Genomic DNA, 20,993 nt, shown 5'->3' with positions numbered 1-20,993 from the left:
AGAGCGAGAGGGCAGAGCAGAGCTGGAGGGCAGAGCAGAGCTGGAGTGTAGAGCAGAGCGAGAGGGCAGAGCAGAGCTGGAGGGCAGAGCAGAGCTGGAGTGCAGAGCAGAGCTGGAGGGCAGAGCAGAGCTGGAAGGCAGAGCAGGGTTGGAAGGGGCAGAGCAGGGCTGGAAGGGCAGAGCAGAGCTGAAAGGCAGAGCTGACCAGCAGAGCTGACCGGCAGAGCTGACCAGCAGAGCTGATTGCCAGAGCTGACTAGCAGAGCTGAAGAGTAGAGCTGACTAGCAGAGCTAAACTAGCAGAGCTGAATGCCAGAGCTGACTAGCAGAGCTAAACTAGCAGAGCTGAATGCCAGAGCTGACTAGCAGAGCTATATTGCAGAGTAGAGCTAAATCGCAGAGCAGAGGTAGATTGCAGAGCAAAGCTATACCACATAGCAGAGCTGGGATAGCCAGAGCTGGTAGAGACCAGAGTTAATGTAGCAGAACAGAACGGAGTAGAGAACTTGTGCATATTAAGTAAACACTTATATGCTTAAGTATGAAATGAGTCATGCATTGCATCATGATTTAATTGGTTATTTATATTTCCAATTACAAAAGAAGGTCGAGTAAGAATATTGTTGGTGTTCTTAACTCAAGAGAAAATATTTTCAATTATTTATTCATTAAATTTTGAAAACCCGGCTAAGTGAATCATAGAATGTTAAGCACTTTACCGTGACTTGAGTTTAGATTCAAGGAGACCTTTTGAGAATAGATTTCTTGTAGGCCTTGAAAATCAGGAGGATTAGCACTGCTATTCCGATTCAGAGATAAGTTAAACGACAGGCTTTGCCTAAACAGGTGGGCTTATTTTCCAAATGTATGATTGAGCTAATGAGCTTAAATGTTTGTGATATATAAATTGTTTATCCAATGAAATGTTTATGTGCACTCTGCTCTGTTTAAGGCTCGCCACAATGAATCAATTGAGGTTCTCTTATGGCCTAACACGTTATTTGAGAATTGTGTACACCGTTAGCTGACCTGGTGGGTTGATCTCCATCGGACACTAACTAAGAGGCGTTATAAGGGTGCTTGCTGGATGTGTTCCGAAGCGTGTAAAGTAAGGGCCTGCCTGGGTTGCGTCCCGAGGTCAAAAGAAACTTGTCTGGGTTACGCCCTCAGTTCAAGTAAATGGGATAAATGGATCCGTCGGTGGCTAAAAGGTCCGGGATCATAGCGAGTAACAGAAATGAGTGTGACAACTGCGCGCAAATTAAGCACATATATATTTATATAATGAAATGTTTTAACATGTTTAGAAGTTATTTCACTTCAAAATCTTCTAAGTCATGTCAATATGTTTGGATAAACCGTTCTTTAGATTATGAAATGTTTCAAAAGTTGCAGCCCACTAAGTACATTAGTACTTAGCCCAAATATCTTCAAATATTTTTCAGGTTAATGGCTGGTGCTGACGGGACGAGCTGAGGCTAGGATTCAACTCCGTGTTTTGACTTCCGCTGTAGAACTAGCCAGTATCTGTCTTTTGTTTCCTTAACTTAAGACCTTTATGCTACGACTCTAAACGACATCTTTTGTTGAGTCGAGACTATAAATTCGCAAGTATTTCATTCTATAAATGTTAGTTATCTAAAGCATGACACTAAACTTGTGATCCTGAAGTTATTATGTTTGTTGATTGATTTGTATCACTTGAATACCTGTCTTTCTTCATCCAAAGGGGCTAAGCCCGATTGTTATCCCTTTTATTCGGATTTCACAAGGTTTTTCCCTTGTTCATTAAATGATGAGTTGTACCCCGATTATAGTTATTGTTTCAAGAATTGGGGTGTGACAATGAGGTGGAGAGAAGTCCCGAATGCTACGTTGATATCCACTATTGCAACCAAAAGTGCGTGCGGGCTCTTGTATCCAGTTCCGCTCGTTGAGGGGATGAGATCATGCGAACAAAGAGTTAGGTATGTATGATTCCCAACAGAAAAAGCATAAAAGAAGATGGTAGCAATACTTATGCTTCTAGCAGTGGCGGATTCAGGATTTTTAAATTACGGGTACAAAAAAATAATAAAAATATAATCTCATAAATGTAAATGTAAAAGATACTTTAATATTAAAAATAGTACTCCCTCTGTTTCACTATTATTGACCCATAACTTTTGGATACGATAATTAGAAAGAATGTATAAATTGATAGAAAGTGGTAGTATTCATACTTTTTAAATAAGGTATTAATTATTTTTTATGGAAATGAAATAATAATAATAATGAGATAATCCAAAAAATCCGAGGACACAATGAATTTAAAAGTTAAAATTCTCTTTAAAACTCAGAATTATGTGTCGACTCTCACCTATTTGTTTCTTTAGTTTAGTTTGTATTTTCTTTTAATGCACATCACAGCTGTCTTTTTGTAAGAATCAAGGAGCCCTTCATTTAAAAAAAAAAAGAACATTAAAATTGGGCTTCAAGCCCAAATGAAATATAAGAATGAGGAAGGTAATTCGCTGCTCACATTCAGTAATTATTTGAAAACACAAAATATATTAAATAATACACACTATATAATACTACTAAATATTAAAAATTGGGGGTACAGTTGTACCCCCACTGCCCCATACTGCGTCCGCCACTGGCTTCTAGTCTCCCGCTCCACGACCAGTATTAGCCGCAGTAGCATTGAGTTCATCTATTTTTTCCACTTGCAATCGTAGAAAAACCACTCCTGTTTTGGTATATCATTGAATTTCATTTTCTTTTCTCTCAACTGCTGCATTTTTTTAGGGCTTTGAGTTTAAGATACAAAAGGTAGTTGCATGAATTTATAGAGCCTTTTTTATCACGAATATAGGGATACATTGCATTTATCACCCATTAGAAGGGGTAGTTGACACATCACATTGATTAAAGTTTTATGTAAGTCGAAGCAAATGGAATGGCTGCAGATGCCAAGTGCTTGGCAATAGAGGATGTATATTGCGATCCATATCTGGATATTCTGATTGGCCATGATGGTCATTAATTGGAGCTTTGCATTTGATACGTCAAATTATATTTATGACCGCAAAATTTAAATTTAAAAATGTTTGTGGTGTATTATCAGATTCAACTAACTCAAGCATCTATTTATTAACCCCTTCATCTACCATTCAAAGTAATGTTGCTTTGAATCTGAGTTTAAGAAAATCCAACATACTAGGCAGTATTTGAGGGCATCGTATTGCAGTTGCTAGGCTCAAATTCTAGAACTAGTAACCTGCTCGTGATTAAAAAATAATGGAATAGTAAAACCCTTTTTTCGAACACAACAAAATTACAAATTATATTGCAAGTATATGTACACATGAATATACATGAAAATCTACATTGAAGTGTATATGTACTAGTTTTAATTCTTTGCAAACCTTAGTTCTGTATGCGATTGCAGCCGCATAGCCTAAGCTGTAGCATCCCTATTCGTGTTCCACTCTGGAGACGGTTCCACTACGTCCACATACTCCACATGGTCGGGCTCAGTGAATTCGTTGTCGCTCGGGAGATTATCGAATTCTTGTTCTACGGTATTCTTGTTGCAATTTATGCCACTGACCTTGCATTTGTTGTTGCTTTGCTAACTCTAAACTTATTGACCTCTTTGTTAACTCTAAACTTGCAATTAGCTCTAGGTCAATGTGCACTCTTCTTCTCCTTGGTCTACATATTTTTTTACTGGTGGAGCTTATACACTGACCTTGTATTTGTTGTTGCTTTACCTCAGCCCAAAGACGAGAAACAGTCAGCCGAAAAAACGTTGAACTTCTCCTCGAAAGCCTTCATTTTCCCCCTTGGTGGCTTGCCATTCTTGTTATCAACAAGCAAGAATTGAAGGATGGAAGATCTTTCTTCAGTGGACAAGTCTTTCCTTCTCATTTTTTCTTCTTTTTTGGTGTTTTAGTAGATTGATTGTAAAATGTAGAATGACTTTCTTTTTATAGAATTAGTGTGTACTTAATTATGTGGGAAATTCGAAATTTTTGGTTAAATTGAAAGTGTTGTTCATTTTAGAAATTTCTTACGCCTTTTATTTTGTGTTCTAAATCTACTGCCCAAACACAGAATACAATAAGGGCGTGTTTGATATTGTCTAATACACTGTATTAGCTAATTTAGTACAGATCAGTCTAGTGTTTGGTATTATTTAGTATTAATGCGGATGACCCGGTTTAATCCCACGATCCAGTATTATTAATCCAGATTTCTTAGGATTAATAATACTACCTCCCCTCCTAGGATTAACTTAAACCAGGATATTCTGTATTTAGCCATGATAGCAAACACCAACTCAGTATTAATAATCTGTCATTATCCATGCTAAATATTCTGGTTACAAATTATCCTACATAATCCTTTACTGAAAACCAAACGAGCCCTAAGAGCATCCATAGTGCGGATGCCCTAGTGCCGACTCGAGCTGGCAAGGGAATGGGGGGCGGTGTTGGCGTGCCGACACGGCTTGTTCTGAGCCCGTTCGATGGTGCTGGGCACGGATGGTTAATATGTTGAGCACGTGCATTTCACGCCTCAACTTAAAAAAAATTAATTTTTTCATTATTTTTTTTTTCTTTTTTGACCGTTGCTCATAGTCAAACGACTCTTTCCTTTTCCTTTCTTTTCCTTTTTTTCCTCTGTATATACTACATTAATTCCACAATTTTTTTCCACATTCAACACAACTCACTCTCCATTCTCAATCTATTCTCTTACTTTTTTATTTCAATTTATTCTCTTTAAATTATTTGAAGAAATGGAGAGAGGTTTCGACGAATTTTTCAATAACTATTCTCAAGATTCGGGTGTGCCTACTACCAACCCAATGATGGGGTTCGCCCCTTTCTCTGAAGCCTGCAACAACTGTTCAAGAGAACAAGGAAAAGCTTGAGCGGACTGGTTCGTGACACAACAAGCAACGGACGAGCGCACTCGCGCGAAAGCCGTATAGTGTAAGCGCATCCATTTTTGGGGCATCACTCTCTGCCTTCGGTAAACACAGAGTTATTAATAGTTCATATTATTACACAGGGTACTTCCAATCTTCAACTTATCCATGACCTTATCGTCACAGTCAGGAGAAAATGGAACAAAGACTTTAGGTGACCATAATACCGAGGCAGACTTCCATGGTTTCTTGCGAGATGATCGGCCTTCCAAACCAAAGAAAGCGGTAAGCGAAAAAGAAGAGCAGTCAAGCTAAAGCATTATGATCAAACGGGAAAGATGTACAACAACTAAAGAGGTAGAACAGTGGTTAGGGCAAAAAAATGTCCTAATGTTCTACCTCTACTCTAAATAGGTTTTTCCTGGTCCTTTCAAACTAGTCTTTCTAAACCTAGAAAAGGGGGCAAAGATGATGCCGGTGGAAAAAAAGAATAAGATTTCAAATGAAATGAAAAGTTGTTCAATCAAGCAAAAGCTACCCGAGGAGATCGATCAGGCAAAAGGTAGCCACCTTCACACACGGTATCCACCCTTTGGCCTCTAGGGGTTCTAGTTTGCCCGACCACTGTGGATTTTTTAAAGTCATCTTCTTTTTAACTTAAGGGAACTGGAGAGGGAGCTAAGGCCCTCTAGAAAGTACGCATTTAAGTATGCATTCATTTGAGTAAGAAATGATTGGTAGAAATTCTTTGTCAATTCTGGAAAGGGGGTAGCGACTGTTTATTAAAAACACAGGACTCTGCTAAGTGGTAACACGATGTATAGAGTCTGACACCTGCCCAGTGCTGGAAGGTCGGAAGGAGAAGTGTTAGTTGCTTTGAATGGAAACCCCGGTAAACGGCGGCAATAACTCTAACTGTCCTAAGGTAGCGAAATTTCGCCATTACTATCAAAGCTATTGGACATCAATGGTATTGGACTTATGAGTATTCGGACTATAACAGTTCCGATGAACAGTCACTCACTTTTGACAGTTATACGATTCCAGAAGATGATCCAGAATTGGGTCAATCACGTTTATTAGAAGTGGACAATAGAGTGGTTGTACCAGAAAAAAGTCATTTACGTATTATTGTAACACCTGCTGATGTACCTCATAGTTGGGCTGTACCTTCCTTAGGTGTCAAATGTGATGCTGTACCTGGTCGTTTAAATCAGACCTCTATTTCGGTACAACGAGAAGGAGTTTACTTTTTTAGGCTGGCAATCTTCCACCCCCCGGTGAACACACCGCCCGTTATCGAAGCCGACGAAGTGAAGCCAAAGTCTTCAAAGGGCCGCACCGGGTACAACTTCGTCGAGTCGGAGCTCATATGCATGTTGTGGGCGGAGGCTACCCACAACTCTATATTGGGAGATGGTCAAAGGGCTACCGAATATTGGGGTGACATCACAGAGAAATTCAACGCGAGAAGGCCACCAAGAACTATTGTTCGTGAGCTCAGACATATCAAATCACACTTTCAACGCGTTCAAAAAAATATTAAAGTGTGGGAAGCAATATACGACAAGTGCAAAGCCAATTGGGGTAGCGGGATGAGCGACGAGCAAATCACTGAAGTCGCGCAAGAAATCCATGAGTCCAACCATGGAGGGAGATTCAATCAATTTAAAGCTTGGATGACCTTGCGCAAATGTTAGAAATTTCGCATCTCAGGGCAAGAATGTACATTCCACGAAGAAGTCAAAGGGGTCTGAGGGAGTGGCCACTACAACATCTTCAGAGCCAAGTATCACGATGATGCCCCAAGGTCAGAAAGCGGTGAAGCACGATAAATACAATGGGAAGAAGGTGGAATCGTCGTCGTACTACGAGGCACTTGAAAAAGTTGCCGAAAGCATAAAAGAACATGCCACTCAAATTGGTTTCATCGTCGAGGCAAAAGCTAGAGCAGCCGAAGCAAGGCTCAACGAAGCCGAGGTGCGAAGGGACGAGCTCGACTTCAAACTTATCAACACAAATACTTTGGGCTTGTCGGAGGTTCAATTGGCATTGCACAATAGCATGCTCCAAGAAGTGATGAGGCGTAGAGGATTGATGTAGGGTAGCTTTAAATCAATGTACATTTTTTTAATTCGTGTTGAATTTCAAATTTTAATTAGTTAAATTTATGTAATTTTTATTTTATTCTAATTAATGCAATATTCAATTTTTAATTTAATGAAATGTTGAATTTTAAAATAGAAGAATAAAAATTGAATTAAATGAAAATGAAGATTATAGTGCCACTTATAGAGTCAATGCACTGGAGATGGGTGGCGTTAAGGTGGGGACCACCAATTAGCGATGCTCTAAGCGGACACAAGAACAAGAGAGAATGAGGGAAGGGTGAGGTGGGTAGGCCCGTGCATCGGTTCATATCCGAACCAAACCGACCCAATTTCCCTAAACTGAAACCGAACCGAGTGTTCAAATTTACGAATCGAACTAAACGCTAAAAAATATAAAACAGACCAAAATCGAACCAGCCAAAATCAATTGATTTCGGTCGGTTACCGAACCGAGCCGCCCTTAAAATTTTCGCAGCATTTCTGAACAATTCAAAGTATTCATTCTGAAATTTTTATTATGATTAAGAATGAACAATAGTAAACCGAAACCTTAATTAAATACAACAAAGGATAGCAGCAGTTAAGCCTACTGCTATCGGTGAAAAATTGTCGTTGCCGATGTTCGATCGCCGATAGTTGTTGGCCGTGACAATGGTCGAGGGGGAGCCAAGGAGGCAGCGTGCTGTGGAGGTCCTGGAGGAGGCTGGAGAACGGAGCAGAGAAGGGACGCAGTGCAGGCCTGTCGCGGAAGTGTAGCGTCGTGCTTGAGGAAGAGCAGAGAGCGATCTGGTGGGTAGGGGTGCCGCTGATTCAGTGCGATTGTGGAGACAAATTTGAGAGAATGTGAGGTCGGGATATAGATTTGATAAAATTAAGGTTTTATTTCATAATTTGAGATTTTATATAATATATTATATATTGCTCCCTCCGTCCCATTAATGTTGTCCTATTTCTTTTGGGCACGTGTATTTAAAGGAATAAGATTATAGTATAAAAGTGTGTAAAGGTGTGTGGGGCCACATTATTTGTAGTGTAAAATTATTACCAAAAATAGAAACATGTCAATATTAATGAGACACCCCAAAAAGAAAAACATGCCAACAATAATGGAACAGTGGGAGTACATATTTACATTATATATATATATATATATATATAGATAGATATATATATATATATATAGATATATATAGATATATATATATATGTGTGTGTGTGTGTGTGTGTGTGTGTATGGGCGCGCTCCAGTGAGACCCCCTATTTTTCGTGTAACATGAGGACAATGAATAAGACATATAATACTAATGAACAAGACGTATATCTAACGAACAAAATATATATACTGATGAAAAACAAAATTTAAAAAATTGGTAATGAATAAGACATACTCCCTCCGTCCCTGAAATAAGTTCATCTTTTCCTTTTTGGGACGTCCCCCAAATAAGTTCCTCTTTCTTTCTTTCCATTTTTGGACAACTACCCCACCACTAATAATACTTTATTTATTCTTATTTTTCACTTTTTCACCACTCCCAATACTAATTATAACACATTTTCACCACTCCCAATACTAATTATAACATATTTTTCTCCACTATCAATACACTTTACCACTTTTCCTTAAAACCTGTGTCGTCCTCAAAGAGGAATTTATTTTGGGGACGGAGGGAGTATATACTGATGAACAAGACATTATATACAGATGAACAATGCAGTATATACTGATGAATAACAAAATTTAAAATATTTTGCTCCCTCCAGGATTCGAACCCTGCTAGAAAAAATCTCTCTCCAAATACAATATCAGCCATAGGATTGATAAAATAAACGCATTAGATCGTACTCATGTTACACGAAAATTATGGGGTCTCATTGGAGCGGCCTCATATATATATATATATATATATATATATATATATATATATATATATATAACTGTGATCATATAGTACCATGTCCTTAGGTAGTACGTAGTACCCAATCTTGACCGCACATTTTGGACACATGGCACACTAAGATTGTGACACGTGGCAAGGAGCTTCCAAGACAATTTAAGACAAAATATGCAAAGGGGTAAAATCGGAATATATTTTTTGGATATTAAAAAAAATTAAAAATATATACTTCCTCCGTCCCACCGAACCAACCCAGACCGAATATATATAGTGGGCCGATCCGGTCCGGTCCGGACGGGTTCGGCGGGTCCGGATTGGGTTTGCTCACCCCTACATACACGTTCTACATAAAATTCATACATTTTTTCCTAATTCTTATTTTTTATTTTAAGAGATGTTCTCACGGTAGCCCTTCCCTATATATATATATAGGTGAAATAATATAAATTTTATGTAGAACACATATGAATTCGCTGTATAAAGGTAAAAAATTGTGAAAAATAAATTTTTGCTATCTTTGGGATTCGAATTCAGGACCATGAATTCATTCAACAGGATGATGAATCAACCGTAGATCTTGATGATCTAAGGGCTGAAAATAATTCTTTATTTTATATCTTAAGAAGTGTACTCATTTTAGCCCTCATCATCATCATTATATAATACGGTTTGGGGTTTCTGCGCTCCCCTTGATTTTAGGTCCTATTTGGCATATCTACGAATTCAACGTTTAAAATCCCTGCAATTCTAGAGCTTCTAACTCAATTATGTCAGTATCGCTCACATGACAATATAATTCCACATCAATTATTATTTTATATATATTATTTAATTAAGTTAAACATTGTAAAATCATTTGATGATCCACCGATACCCACAATTTGTCTTCTCTTCCCTTCTCCACGCCGACCACCACCTCCATTTTTCTCTTTGCGACGATTCGACCCACCGGCCGATGCCACCTCCATTTTCCCCTCCCTCTGCCGGCGATTTGACTCACCGGCCGCAGCTGCGATCTGCCACCTTTCGCCGCTCCGCTAGAGATCTGCCCTTCCACCTTCTTCGATGCCACCTCCATTTTCCCCTCCCTCCCCCGGCGATTCGACCACCGGCCGCATTCCACCGCGATTCGCCGCGATGAGATCTGCCCCTTCCACAGTTCCACCTTCTGATCCGACCAGAACTTGCCGCCCCTCACAATCGCCGGAAGAAACAAGAAGAATTCGCGTAAGCCCTCTTTTCGTATCTGCAAATTTGGGGGTTTCCTATTTTCCCCATTTTTTGCTTTTCGTAGAATTCGACGCGGTTACTCTCGATGCTCGAATGCGCGCCTCCGGCCCGAGCTCCGCCGCTGTGGATCAGTCCTCCGCCGCGGCGATCCTCTACTCACCCGGCACCACCGGGTGAGTAAAGGGAGCCTTGCTTACGTACCGGAATTTGATCGCATTGGTGCCAGGGCTGTATCACAACTGGCGGGACCTCCCACCGCTGCGTTCTGCTTTGCCGAACCACCCACTCTGGCGCCCTCCGCGATCTGCCGTGATTCTTGGTATGTATTAATTAGTTTCCTGATTTAATTCCTACACAGCCATTGTAAATATAGAATGATTATAGTTAAGTTTAGAAAGATTTGTTTTTGGAAAGATGTTTAATAATGGAAACTTAAAACCTAGATTTTGAGCTATAAGTTTCTTAGTTAATAGTGATTTACGCCACATACTTTTCTTCTCCTTTATTGTGTTTCTTCTTCTTTGTTTGAGAATCGACTAAGTCGACGGAGTTGGTCTTCTCTGCCGCGACTATATGCCGTCCTTGAGCCCCGAAAATCGTTCGACGATGCGCAGTCGTGCCGTCGTCTCGAGTCCAAGGTAAACCTTTTTCTTCTTTTGCTGTGTTTCATTTGCAGTGATTTTTTTCTGCATTAGATTGATTTCTCTCTGTATTTCTCCATATTGCAGCACCCAAATCGAATATTTTTGGCTTCCTTTCATCTACAATTGTAAGTGAGTGCTCTTCTTGAATCTCGACTCAATTTGGTGGCTATGTGTAAATTAGTTGCTTTGCATGTTGAAATTGTAATGATTCTGAGTTTTTTGTGGTGTGGATTTAATTTGTAATTAAGAAGATTCTTTTGTGATATTGTATTCCAGTTTGTTCATGGGTCGAAGCCAGAAGGATGTTTCCTTCAGCAATCCTGTATTTCAAGGTTTTGATTTGGTTGCTTAATTTTGTGCTTTTTGGGGTTGATTGTTTGGGTGTTTGCGAGAATCTCAAATTTTGAATTTGTTGATGTTTTTTCTGCTCAAATTTCTATGTTGTTCCTTTTCTCCAACTTGGAAATGATTGAATTTTGAGATTTAGTTTTTACGAATATAAATGCAATTTTATTATTGTGCTTTTTGTGGGATTGATAATTGATTCTTCTGAATTTTAATTTTTTCATAGTTAGTTAATATTTATGAATTTTATATGTGGTTGAATAGGAAGCAGTGAGGCATGGTTCGATCCTGATGGATTGATTAATTCAGATGGAGAAGATGAATTTTATAGTGTTCAAGATGGTTAGTTTTTACCCATTTTTTACCCTTTTCTTGATTAAAAAATAATATAACTGCACTTGTATTTATTTATGATGTTATACATTGTTGACTTGATTTAAAATGTTGCAGATGTATCTCAAACTGGATCAAATTAAGAAGAATTCGAAAGAGAGGTTTAAACAAGAGTGATTTATTTGACTGAATTTAATGTTCTTGACCTTCTTGATTGAATCGATAATATGTGTGTGTGTGTGTGTGAATTGGATTATTTTTTATGGTGTGCGTGGTGTACTTATAGATTTAATTATTTAGTTTTGAGGAGCTGTATTGGTGCTTAACATGTTGCTATACATAAAAATTTAGAAGTTTCATAAGTGCAGCTTCTTCTGTTACCATGCGAAATATGTTACTTATATTTGAACAATAAATTCAAATAATGACCTAGATAAACTCCCTTACTAGAAACTGTTCTAGAGACAAACAAACAAATTCTAAATCCTTCACTACTTTTTAGTATACTTTGTGAAATAGTTGAATTATATCCACCAACAATTCTGCATTATTACAAAAAAATTGCATGATTCCCACGCAAAGCCACCATATATGCATCACAAAATAATGCATAACATCAGAAATAATTCACTAATAATGTATAGCATCAGAAATAGAAATATATACAAAATAATTTAAACTAAAGTAATAAGTCTGAGAAAATTAAGACGAGAAAAGTTGTTTGTAAGATGACTAATAAAAAATGGAAAGTCTTAGGGAGCATTTCTCATTGTGATGTTAAAAAGAAAGAATCAGCATAAATATTTGATGTTTTGGTAATGGGTGGTGAGTATATTTGACGGGTAGCGGGTTGGTGGATATCCGCGGGTTGCGGGTGGCAAATAGTAGTGTACACGAAGTTGAAATTTTCTCTAAAATTTGCTGCAGTTTCGTGGTGATTTATTTATTGGGTGTTTTATTGCAGGATGTCGACGCCGAGAAACAGCAACGCCCCTACCTCTCAAGCCTGGCGGGTCTCCGACGGATAGTGGGTGGCGAGTATCCGACGGGTAGCGGGTGACGGGTATCCACGGATTGCGGATATGGGTGGCAAATAGTAGTGGGTGGCAAATAATTTTTTCGAATATACGAATATACGTTTTGCTAAGTCATGTAAAGGATGAAAGTCCTCTTTAATTTTTTTTTATATTTTAGTTTGATATTTAACGAATACCTATGTCATGTTAATACTTATTTTATTGAATAATATTCATTATTTATAAATATATTATGAAAAGGAGGTGATTTTTTTTATTTATAAACTATAATATCAAATAATTCCCGTCGAATTTCGACGAGTTACACACTAGTATATATATATAGGGGGCTGCTCCAATGAGACCCCCTAATTTTAATGAGATCTAGGGCACGATCTGGTTCGTTTATTTTATCAATCCTATGGCTGATATTGTATCTGGAGGATGATTTTTTTTCGCAGGGTTCGAATCCTGGAGGGAGCAGAATATTTTAAATTTTGTTATTCATCAGTATATACTGCATTGTTCATCAGTATATACGGCCTTGTTCATCAGTATATATGTCTTATTCATTACGAATTTTTTAAATTTTATTTTTCATCAATATATGCATCTTGTTCATTAGATATACGTTTTGTTCATTAGTATTATATGTCTTATTCATTGTACTCATGTTACACGAAAAATAGGGGGTCTCATTGGAGCGCGCCCCTATATATATATATATATATATATATATATATATATATATATATATATATATAGGAATGAGATCATGTAGTATCCAATGCTTATAATAGATCCGTAGATCCAAATCTAGACCACACATTTATGACATGTGGCGCATCAAGATGTCGACACGTGGCAAGAAGCTTCCAAGCATTTAAAGGCAAAATCTGGAGAGGGGTAAAATTGGAATCTAATTTTCGAAATTAAAAAAAAAAATTAGATTTTCTCAAAATAGGTATATTTTATATGCATAAAGTTTCATACGAGAATGCATGAACTTTCATATAAAAATGCATAAGTTTCATATAAAAATGCATAAGATTTCACCCCACCCCCCACATCCCTGAACCCCACCCCCACCCACCCCCTACCCCCCACCCCCCACCCCCGATTTTTTTTTTAAAAAAAAAAAACAGATTTTCTGACCCCCGACCCACCCCTACCCCCACCCCCCACCCACCCACCCACCCCCTCCACCAATTTTTTTTTATTTTTATTTTCTCAAAAACTGATTTTCTGATCACTGACCCCCCCCCCACCCATCCACCCCCCGACCCCACCCCCTAAAAAAAAATTTTTTTTTGAAAAATTGATTTTTACATGCATAAAAAAATTACATGTTTTACATGCATATACTTTCGCACAGAAATGCATATACTTTCACACAAAAATGCATATACTTTCACACAAAAATGCATTACATTTTTTGAAAAAATACTCTCTCCGTCCCGCCCAAGATGCTACATATTCCTTTTTGGGTCGTCCCAACGAATATGCTACATTTCTGTATTTGGCAAAAATAAGGAATTTTAAACACTTAATTAACATTAATTAAGTATTTCTTTATTACATTCTCTCTCCTACTTTATCACTTTGTTACATTCTCTTTCTTACTTTATCACTTTATTACTTTCTATCTCCCACTTTATCACTTTATTATTACACACTTAGGGGCCGTTTGATTTGCAGTTTAGGATTGATTAGGATTAAAATTATCTTGAGAAATTAGTGTGGATTAGTGTGGATTTATATTATTTCATGGGTGTTTGATATCATGGCTACTTAATCCTATATTATGTTTGATATACATAGGATTATGTTGGATTATATTATCTAATACCAAAACTATCCTCACATAATTTTAAAAATATCATGTGTGTCCACCATTACTTGGGCATTTGCATCGATATGCGTGAGGAAGGGTAGCAGAATTTTTATCCAACTTCTCAGTATTAAATTTATCCGAGGGGGGGTGGGCGGATTATTAGTATGGGTTAATCCCACAAAATAGCATGGAGAAGTAGGATTAAGTAGGAGTTGACCATATTAACTGCACATGATATCAAACATCACACTAATCTGTATTAATTTAATTTATCCTACCTATAAACTCATATCAAACAGGCCCTTAAAACATTAATCTACAACTTAAATCCCGTGCCGAAATGCAAATGTAGCGTCTTGATCGGGACGGAGGGAGTATAATTTTTTTTGGGCCGGAGGGTGGGTGGGGGGTCAGCGATCAGAAAATCAGTTTTTGAGAAAAAAAAAAATGGGTGGGGAGGGGGGTGGGTGGGTGGGTCAGCGACTCAACAATCAGAAAATCAGTTTTGAAAAAAAAAAATTGGGGGGAGGGGGCGTGGGGGGGTCAGTGGTCAGAAAATCAGTTAAAAAAAAAATTGGGTGAGGGTGGGGTGGGGGTGGGGTGGCGAAAATACCAGATTTATTAAAATGAGATGCATTTTTTGTATAATTTAATGCATTTTTATGTAAAATCTTTATGCACTTTTGTTTGATTTTATATGCATGTGAAACATGACTATTTTGGGGGTGGTAATTAGGGATGTCAATGCAGCCCGAAACCCGTGGGCCGACCCGAATAACCCGACAAAATTAGAGGGTTAGGGTTGAAAAATCGCAACCCGAAAAAACCTCCAGCCCGATTAGCCCGCACCCGGCTAACCCGAAACCCGATAGGGCTAGCCCGAAAACCCGATGGGCTGGCCCGGTGGGCTGACGGAATTGTGACTGATGCATCCAGTTACAACTTCTGCTATGTTTAGATCTATGGTATTTGCTTAAATATATATATGTAACCTCATTAAAAAAAAGTGAAATTAATTAGTTAGAATATATATGTGTGTGTGAGTGCAATCTCATTAAAAAAGGTGAAATTAATTACGGATTTTTTGTAGAAATTGATTATTACTATCTCATTAGTTAGAAATTAATTATTAGTATCTCATTTTAAAGTGATACCAATTTTTTTTTTTCTGTCAATGAGACGTGCATGGCAAATCCACTAATTATTCAGTAATAATCCAGATTGATTCTAGTGCATTGATACATGTAAAATTTTACTATCTCGTTTTAATATAATTTTGTTTATGTAATCTTGAATATCTTATATTTTTGCATTTCATATTTTGCTATATAATTTATATCTTTAATATCTATGTATATTTTATACATTATACATTAGATCATTAGGAATAATAAAATACAAATAATAATTTTATTTTTACGCCTTTAACCTGATTAACCCGATGGGCTAGCCCGAAACCCGAAAGTTTAGGGTTAGGGTTGAAGATTTACAACCCGAAAAAATCTCCAACCCGATTAGCCCGCACCCGACTAACCCGGAACCCGATAGGGCTAGCCCGAAAACTCGGTGGGCTGGCCCGATTGACATCCCTAGTGGTAATGGGGAGGGTTGGGGGGTGGTGTGGGGTGGGTTGGGGGGTGGGGTGGTGTGGGGTGGGGTGGTGAAAATACCAAAACTGTAAAAATCAAATGCATTTTTCTGTTCAAAGTCATGCATTTCATGTGAAAACTTTATGCATCTTCGTGTGAAACTATATGCATCTAAAATATATCTATTTTGAGAAAATCTAAAAAAAATATATATTTTTTTAATTATTAAATCTAAAAATTATATTCCAATTTTACCCCTCTCCAGATTTTGCCTTGAAATGCTTGGAAGCTCCTTGCCACGTGTCACCATCTTGATGCGTCACATGTCATAAATGTGTGGTCTAGATTTGGATCTATGGATCTATTATAAACTTGGATACTACATGAACCCAACCCTATATATATATTGGGAAGGGCTACCGTCAAAACACTTCTTAAAATAAAAATAAAAACGTGTTTCAATGTACGAATTTTATGTAGAACACGTATGAATTCATCCAACAAGGTTACGAATTGTGAAAAATAAATTTTTGCTGCCTTTGAGATTCGAACACAGGACCACGAATTCATCCAACAGGGTTACGAGTCAACCGTAGATCTTAATGATCTAAGGGTTGAAAATTATTTATATTTTATATTTTAAGAATTATTTTTATTTTAATCCTCCCCTATATATATATTATATAGGGGCACGCTTCAGTGAGAGCCCCTATTTTTGTGTAACATGAGAACAATGAATAAGACATATAATACTAATGAACAAGACATATATCTAACAAACAAGATGTATATATTGATGAAAAACAAATTTAAAAAATTGGTAATGAATAAAACATATACTCATGAACAAGGCAATATATACTGATAAATAACAAAATTTAAAATATTCTGCTCCATCCAGGATTCGAACCCTGCGAAAAAAATCACCCTCCAGATACAATATTAGCCATATAATTGATAAAATAAACGCACCAGATCGTGTCATAGATCTCACTAAAATTAGGAGGTCTCATTGGTGCTATATTTCGTAAGAAATAAGAATGATTGAATAAACCAGTATATAATGTTGCATAAGTGAACTAATAGGGCATCCCTGTTGCATTACAGGCATCAAAATAAGATACTGTAATAAATTGAATCTATTTATCAACAGCAGGTGTGCTCCATAATCAAAATCTCTATTCTTTTCTTCATCCACTAAGGCTACAAAAGGTTCGAGGACCCGAAAGAAAATAAGAACTAAGAACATCAATATAACATTATGTGCCATAACCGAGCAACATTCTTCATTTAAACAATGTAATAGAATCTACGAGGCCAAAACACAAGCCAAGCTTCCTCAAGGATGATTAAAGTGAGTGATCAAAATAGTGATCTGTATGTACAAAGAAGACAGAGACTTGCACCCAACTATCATGAAACGCATCGTGACAAAGGCGATTTACAGAGTCCATAAGGGAAAATATCTGATTTCTGTTTAATGCAAGGATTACTCCAAGGGGCGTTAATTATATTTATACTTGATTCTCAAAACGAAACTCAATAAAGCCATGCTTGTCCAGAAACACACAAACATTAATCATCAGTACAGCAAGTCGAAGAAAAACTAACAACTTCTGCATGAAGGCGAGACTAATTTGACAGTAAGCTTTAGCTTCAGTGCACCCCAGAAACTCGTGATGAGTATCTAATGGGGTCAATCTTTCCTTTTACTCTGACAGAAACCAAATGCCATAAGACGTCACATTCTGTAATCTTCCAACGGATCTGGTGTCATAAACCAGGGCTCTCTGTACTTGAATTATAACGAAGCTTCACGAAATCTGAACGTGCACTATGAAATCACACACATTAGTTAGGAGGCGACACAATACACTTCAAGCATAAAAACAAAGCAGTTTCGAGCAACTTCAAGAATATTTATGAAAAAAAATCTTATTGCTCAAACATTCATTTATCTCATTCTTGAAACTACAGTGACTTAGCTTTTTAGAGTTCAGAAGGTTTGACAGTCGAAGAGACCTAGAATTATCAAAATGGATGGTATTGTTTCACGTTATAACATTTTTCAGCTCGATAGTAACATTTTAGTGACCCCTTGCTTTGGAATTCAATAGAAGACATGGGTGCAAAACCTGAAAACTCAAAAATTCACTACAATGCCTGTATAACAGTACATTTACCTTAGGAATTGCAATGAAATCCTAAAGGACTTCAACTATAGATCTCTTTTCTTGTGGAAAACATAGGATCATTCTTACAAGTAGTAAGATGAAAAGGAGCAAGCACAAAAGATGGAGGAAAATGAAAGCGCACTCATTGTTTTTGTTGGAACAGATATCCAGATAGGCAAATTCTCATATAGATATGGATGCATTAAACATTGAAAAACATATGTACAGTTATAAATGATGCAAAGCTTATAAGGTTCTCCTTTATTTTAAAAGAAGGTGACAGGTCATTTTCTGATCCAATTCTTCATCATAAAGACACGGCAACCTCACTCAGTAAAATTGATCTGAAGATAGCACAGTAAAAAGGCATCAGATAAACAAGCTTTAAACAAGATAAGAAGATGCCAGACACATGTTTATATACAACGATGTGTGTATCTATTTGGATGAGGGAAGATGCCTAGACTCAAAATATTTATTCCCCAACAACTGAGGGGGAATAAGAGAATAATAAGATGGAATAGTATCAAACACAATCACAACAAGTTCTAAATTGCTATAAAAAGAGCTAAAAGTATTGCAAGCCTTCTCAGGAGGACCGAGGCTACATTAGATGATGGTGGAATATCTTACATGTCTCCCAGAGAGAGAAGATATCTAAGAATATGTTCCAAATAGTAACAAGATCGGCTATATTTAGGCAGATAAAGATCTATACCTGCAAGCTCTGTTATAGTATGAGGGCATCATGGACTTGAAGACTATAGTTGAATTGAAAAGCATTTAACTGAAAGCATTAATAGTCCGTGCACGAAATTAACAGTTAAAGATCAATAATTTCATCTGTCCTAGTCCTGCTATGTATAAAATAAGAAAAGTAGGGATTATCCAGTACTTTTCCAGAAATGCTATATGTTTATTCGTTTGGAACAATCTTGATTTGGGGTCATCAAAGAACCAAGCTATACAGTAACAAGTTTCTAACAGTACTTAATAAGCATAAGACATCCGCTGAAAGCAAGTACACAATATACAATTCAAAAAACTCATTTTACAAATTAAGACATCTACAATTCACTAGATAGAAGACAGCAAATTTGCCAAAACATTAGTCCTAGCTGAGGTTCACATGCCACATTCCCAAGGCAATGAATCCACGAGACCCTGTATGACCAGTGTTCAATCAGCAAAAGAGAATCACAATCAACAATCCACACAGCAATTAACAAGACAGTATCACCAATTCAAAAAAGAACATAAGACTACAAAAAGCCATCACCTTTATTCTGACTTCCAACATTGCTCCGTCTAACACTTGCTATTGTTTTGAGTCATATGATGTTGTGGATAACCAGCATTATACTTATTGCCAGACCAGTCCCTCTGTTGCTGCATCATACTACCATACTGCTGCTGATAGTGATGGCTATGATGCGAATGCGGAGCTTCGTATCCATGGTAGCCGTGTCCATGCGCCATTCCCACCATTTGCATCGGCATAATCTGCGGAGGCGGAGGGTATGGCATCGGAATTGGCATCCCCATATGGTTATTGGCACTACTTCCATTACCAACACTGCTATGACTGCCGTTTGCAATTCCATTCCCATGGCTGGGGCCGGCGCTGGACGACTCATTGAAGCTCTGCGGGGGCAGAGGCGTGGAAGCGAAGAGATGATCGGAGGGGGACGGCCCCTCGTTGGACAACCCCTGCATCCTCTTCACATATAGCCTGTATTTCTGCAGATGGCTGGCGACATTCTCCCGGGTCAAACCCTCCACGTTCATCAGCTGCATAATCGTCTTGGGCACGGCGTTCTTCAGCCCTAGATGCGCCACCACATCCACGAACCGCTTGTGCAGCTGCGGGGTCCACACGAGGCGCGGCCGCTTCAGAGTCTTGGCAGTGGCCGTTGACTGGTCGTCGGTGCAGTTGTCGACGGCCGGATCGTCGGCGGGGTCGGCCCGGCGGGTCTTCTTGGGGTCGGATCCGTCGTCGGCGTCGGCGTCGGGCATGGCGTGATCGTCGGCGTGAGCGGCGAAGGGCTTGAAATTGGCGGCGGGGGCGGCGGCGCGGAGGGAGGAGAGAGTGGTGCGGGAGGCGCGGGTGACGTCGACGGCGGTGCGGGGCGGGTCCGGCGAGATTCTGAAGGCGGAGGCCAATTCGAGTGGGATCAAGCACTGAGACAAGGGGGTGAGATCGTCGGCGGAGGGGAGGCCGGCCTCCCAGTCGGAGATGGCGTCGTCAATCTTCACTTCCTCACCCATGAGGGAACCAAAATCACATAATTTGTGGATTGTGAATTGATTGATGCAAATGGGGGAAGAGACAGAGAGGCGGTGGGGGCGGATTTAAATAACTTGTTTTTGGGTGCAAAAAGTGCAATATCAGATTCCACGCTGGACACCCTGCCCAGATATTTATTCATCCTTCAATAAATATCTCGCTCCCTTATCTCGATTCTTTTACAAACTCTAAACTGCCACCGCCGCACCTTTTTACTACTGCTATTTTTGTGTTAAGCTACTAAAACACAAGTTGTGCTTGTGTGCTCAATGCCTAAACTAAACTTATCACATTCCACGTTGAATGGATGTCCCACATTTTAATATTATTATTATTATTTTATAAATTATTACATAAATAAATTTAAAGATTGTATGATGGAGGATTCGAACTCAGAACTATAAGTCTTAGACTTTTAGGCGTTAATATTCTATCGCTAAACACTTTAATATTCATTTTTATTTTTAGTAAAAGAAGTGGAACATTTACTCTATTTTAATTATTTTAACCCTCACATTCCACTCAATCACTTTATTAAATTTGTGTCACTTTCAATTGGATGCTAAAAGTTAGGACGGATAGAGTAGTTTATAAGATTATTGAATTTATAAGAT

At 38.2% G+C, this 20,993-nt stretch overlaps 1 protein-coding gene across 3 annotated transcripts; it reads right to left on the bottom strand.

Annotated features, from left to right (window-relative positions):
* Nucleotides 1–17,407: 17,407 nt before the first annotated feature.
* LOC131006758 (transcription factor PCL1-like) lies at nucleotides 17,408–20,585 on the bottom strand. 3 transcript variants are annotated; one of them, XM_057933885.1, is made up of 2 exons: nucleotides 19,372–20,585; nucleotides 17,408–19,256 (listed from the first exon to the last, which is right to left on the bottom strand). In XM_057933885.1, exon 1 carries the CDS (start codon nucleotides 20,358–20,360, stop codon nucleotides 19,401–19,403), a length of 960 nt encoding a protein of 319 aa, XP_057789868.1. In that variant the 5' UTR covers nucleotides 20,361–20,585; the 3' UTR covers nucleotides 17,408–19,256; nucleotides 19,372–19,400. The 3 variants fall into 3 exon arrangements, with proteins under 3 accessions (XP_057789868.1, XP_057789870.1, XP_057789869.1); XM_057933887.1 differs by having other exon boundaries at nucleotides 17,408–17,741; nucleotides 19,372–20,557; XM_057933886.1 differs by having other exon boundaries at nucleotides 17,408–17,752; nucleotides 19,372–20,486.
* Between the last annotated feature and the right edge of the window lie 408 nt (nucleotides 20,586–20,993).

The sequence above is a fragment of the Salvia miltiorrhiza genome, chromosome 1 (assembly GCF_028751815.1).
Source record: "Salvia miltiorrhiza cultivar Shanhuang (shh) chromosome 1, IMPLAD_Smil_shh, whole genome shotgun sequence".
Taxonomy (NCBI): Eukaryota; Viridiplantae; Streptophyta; class Magnoliopsida; order Lamiales; family Lamiaceae; genus Salvia; species Salvia miltiorrhiza.
The sequence above is the reverse complement of the archived record's forward strand: the minus strand, read 5'-3'. Positions and strand labels throughout refer to the sequence as shown.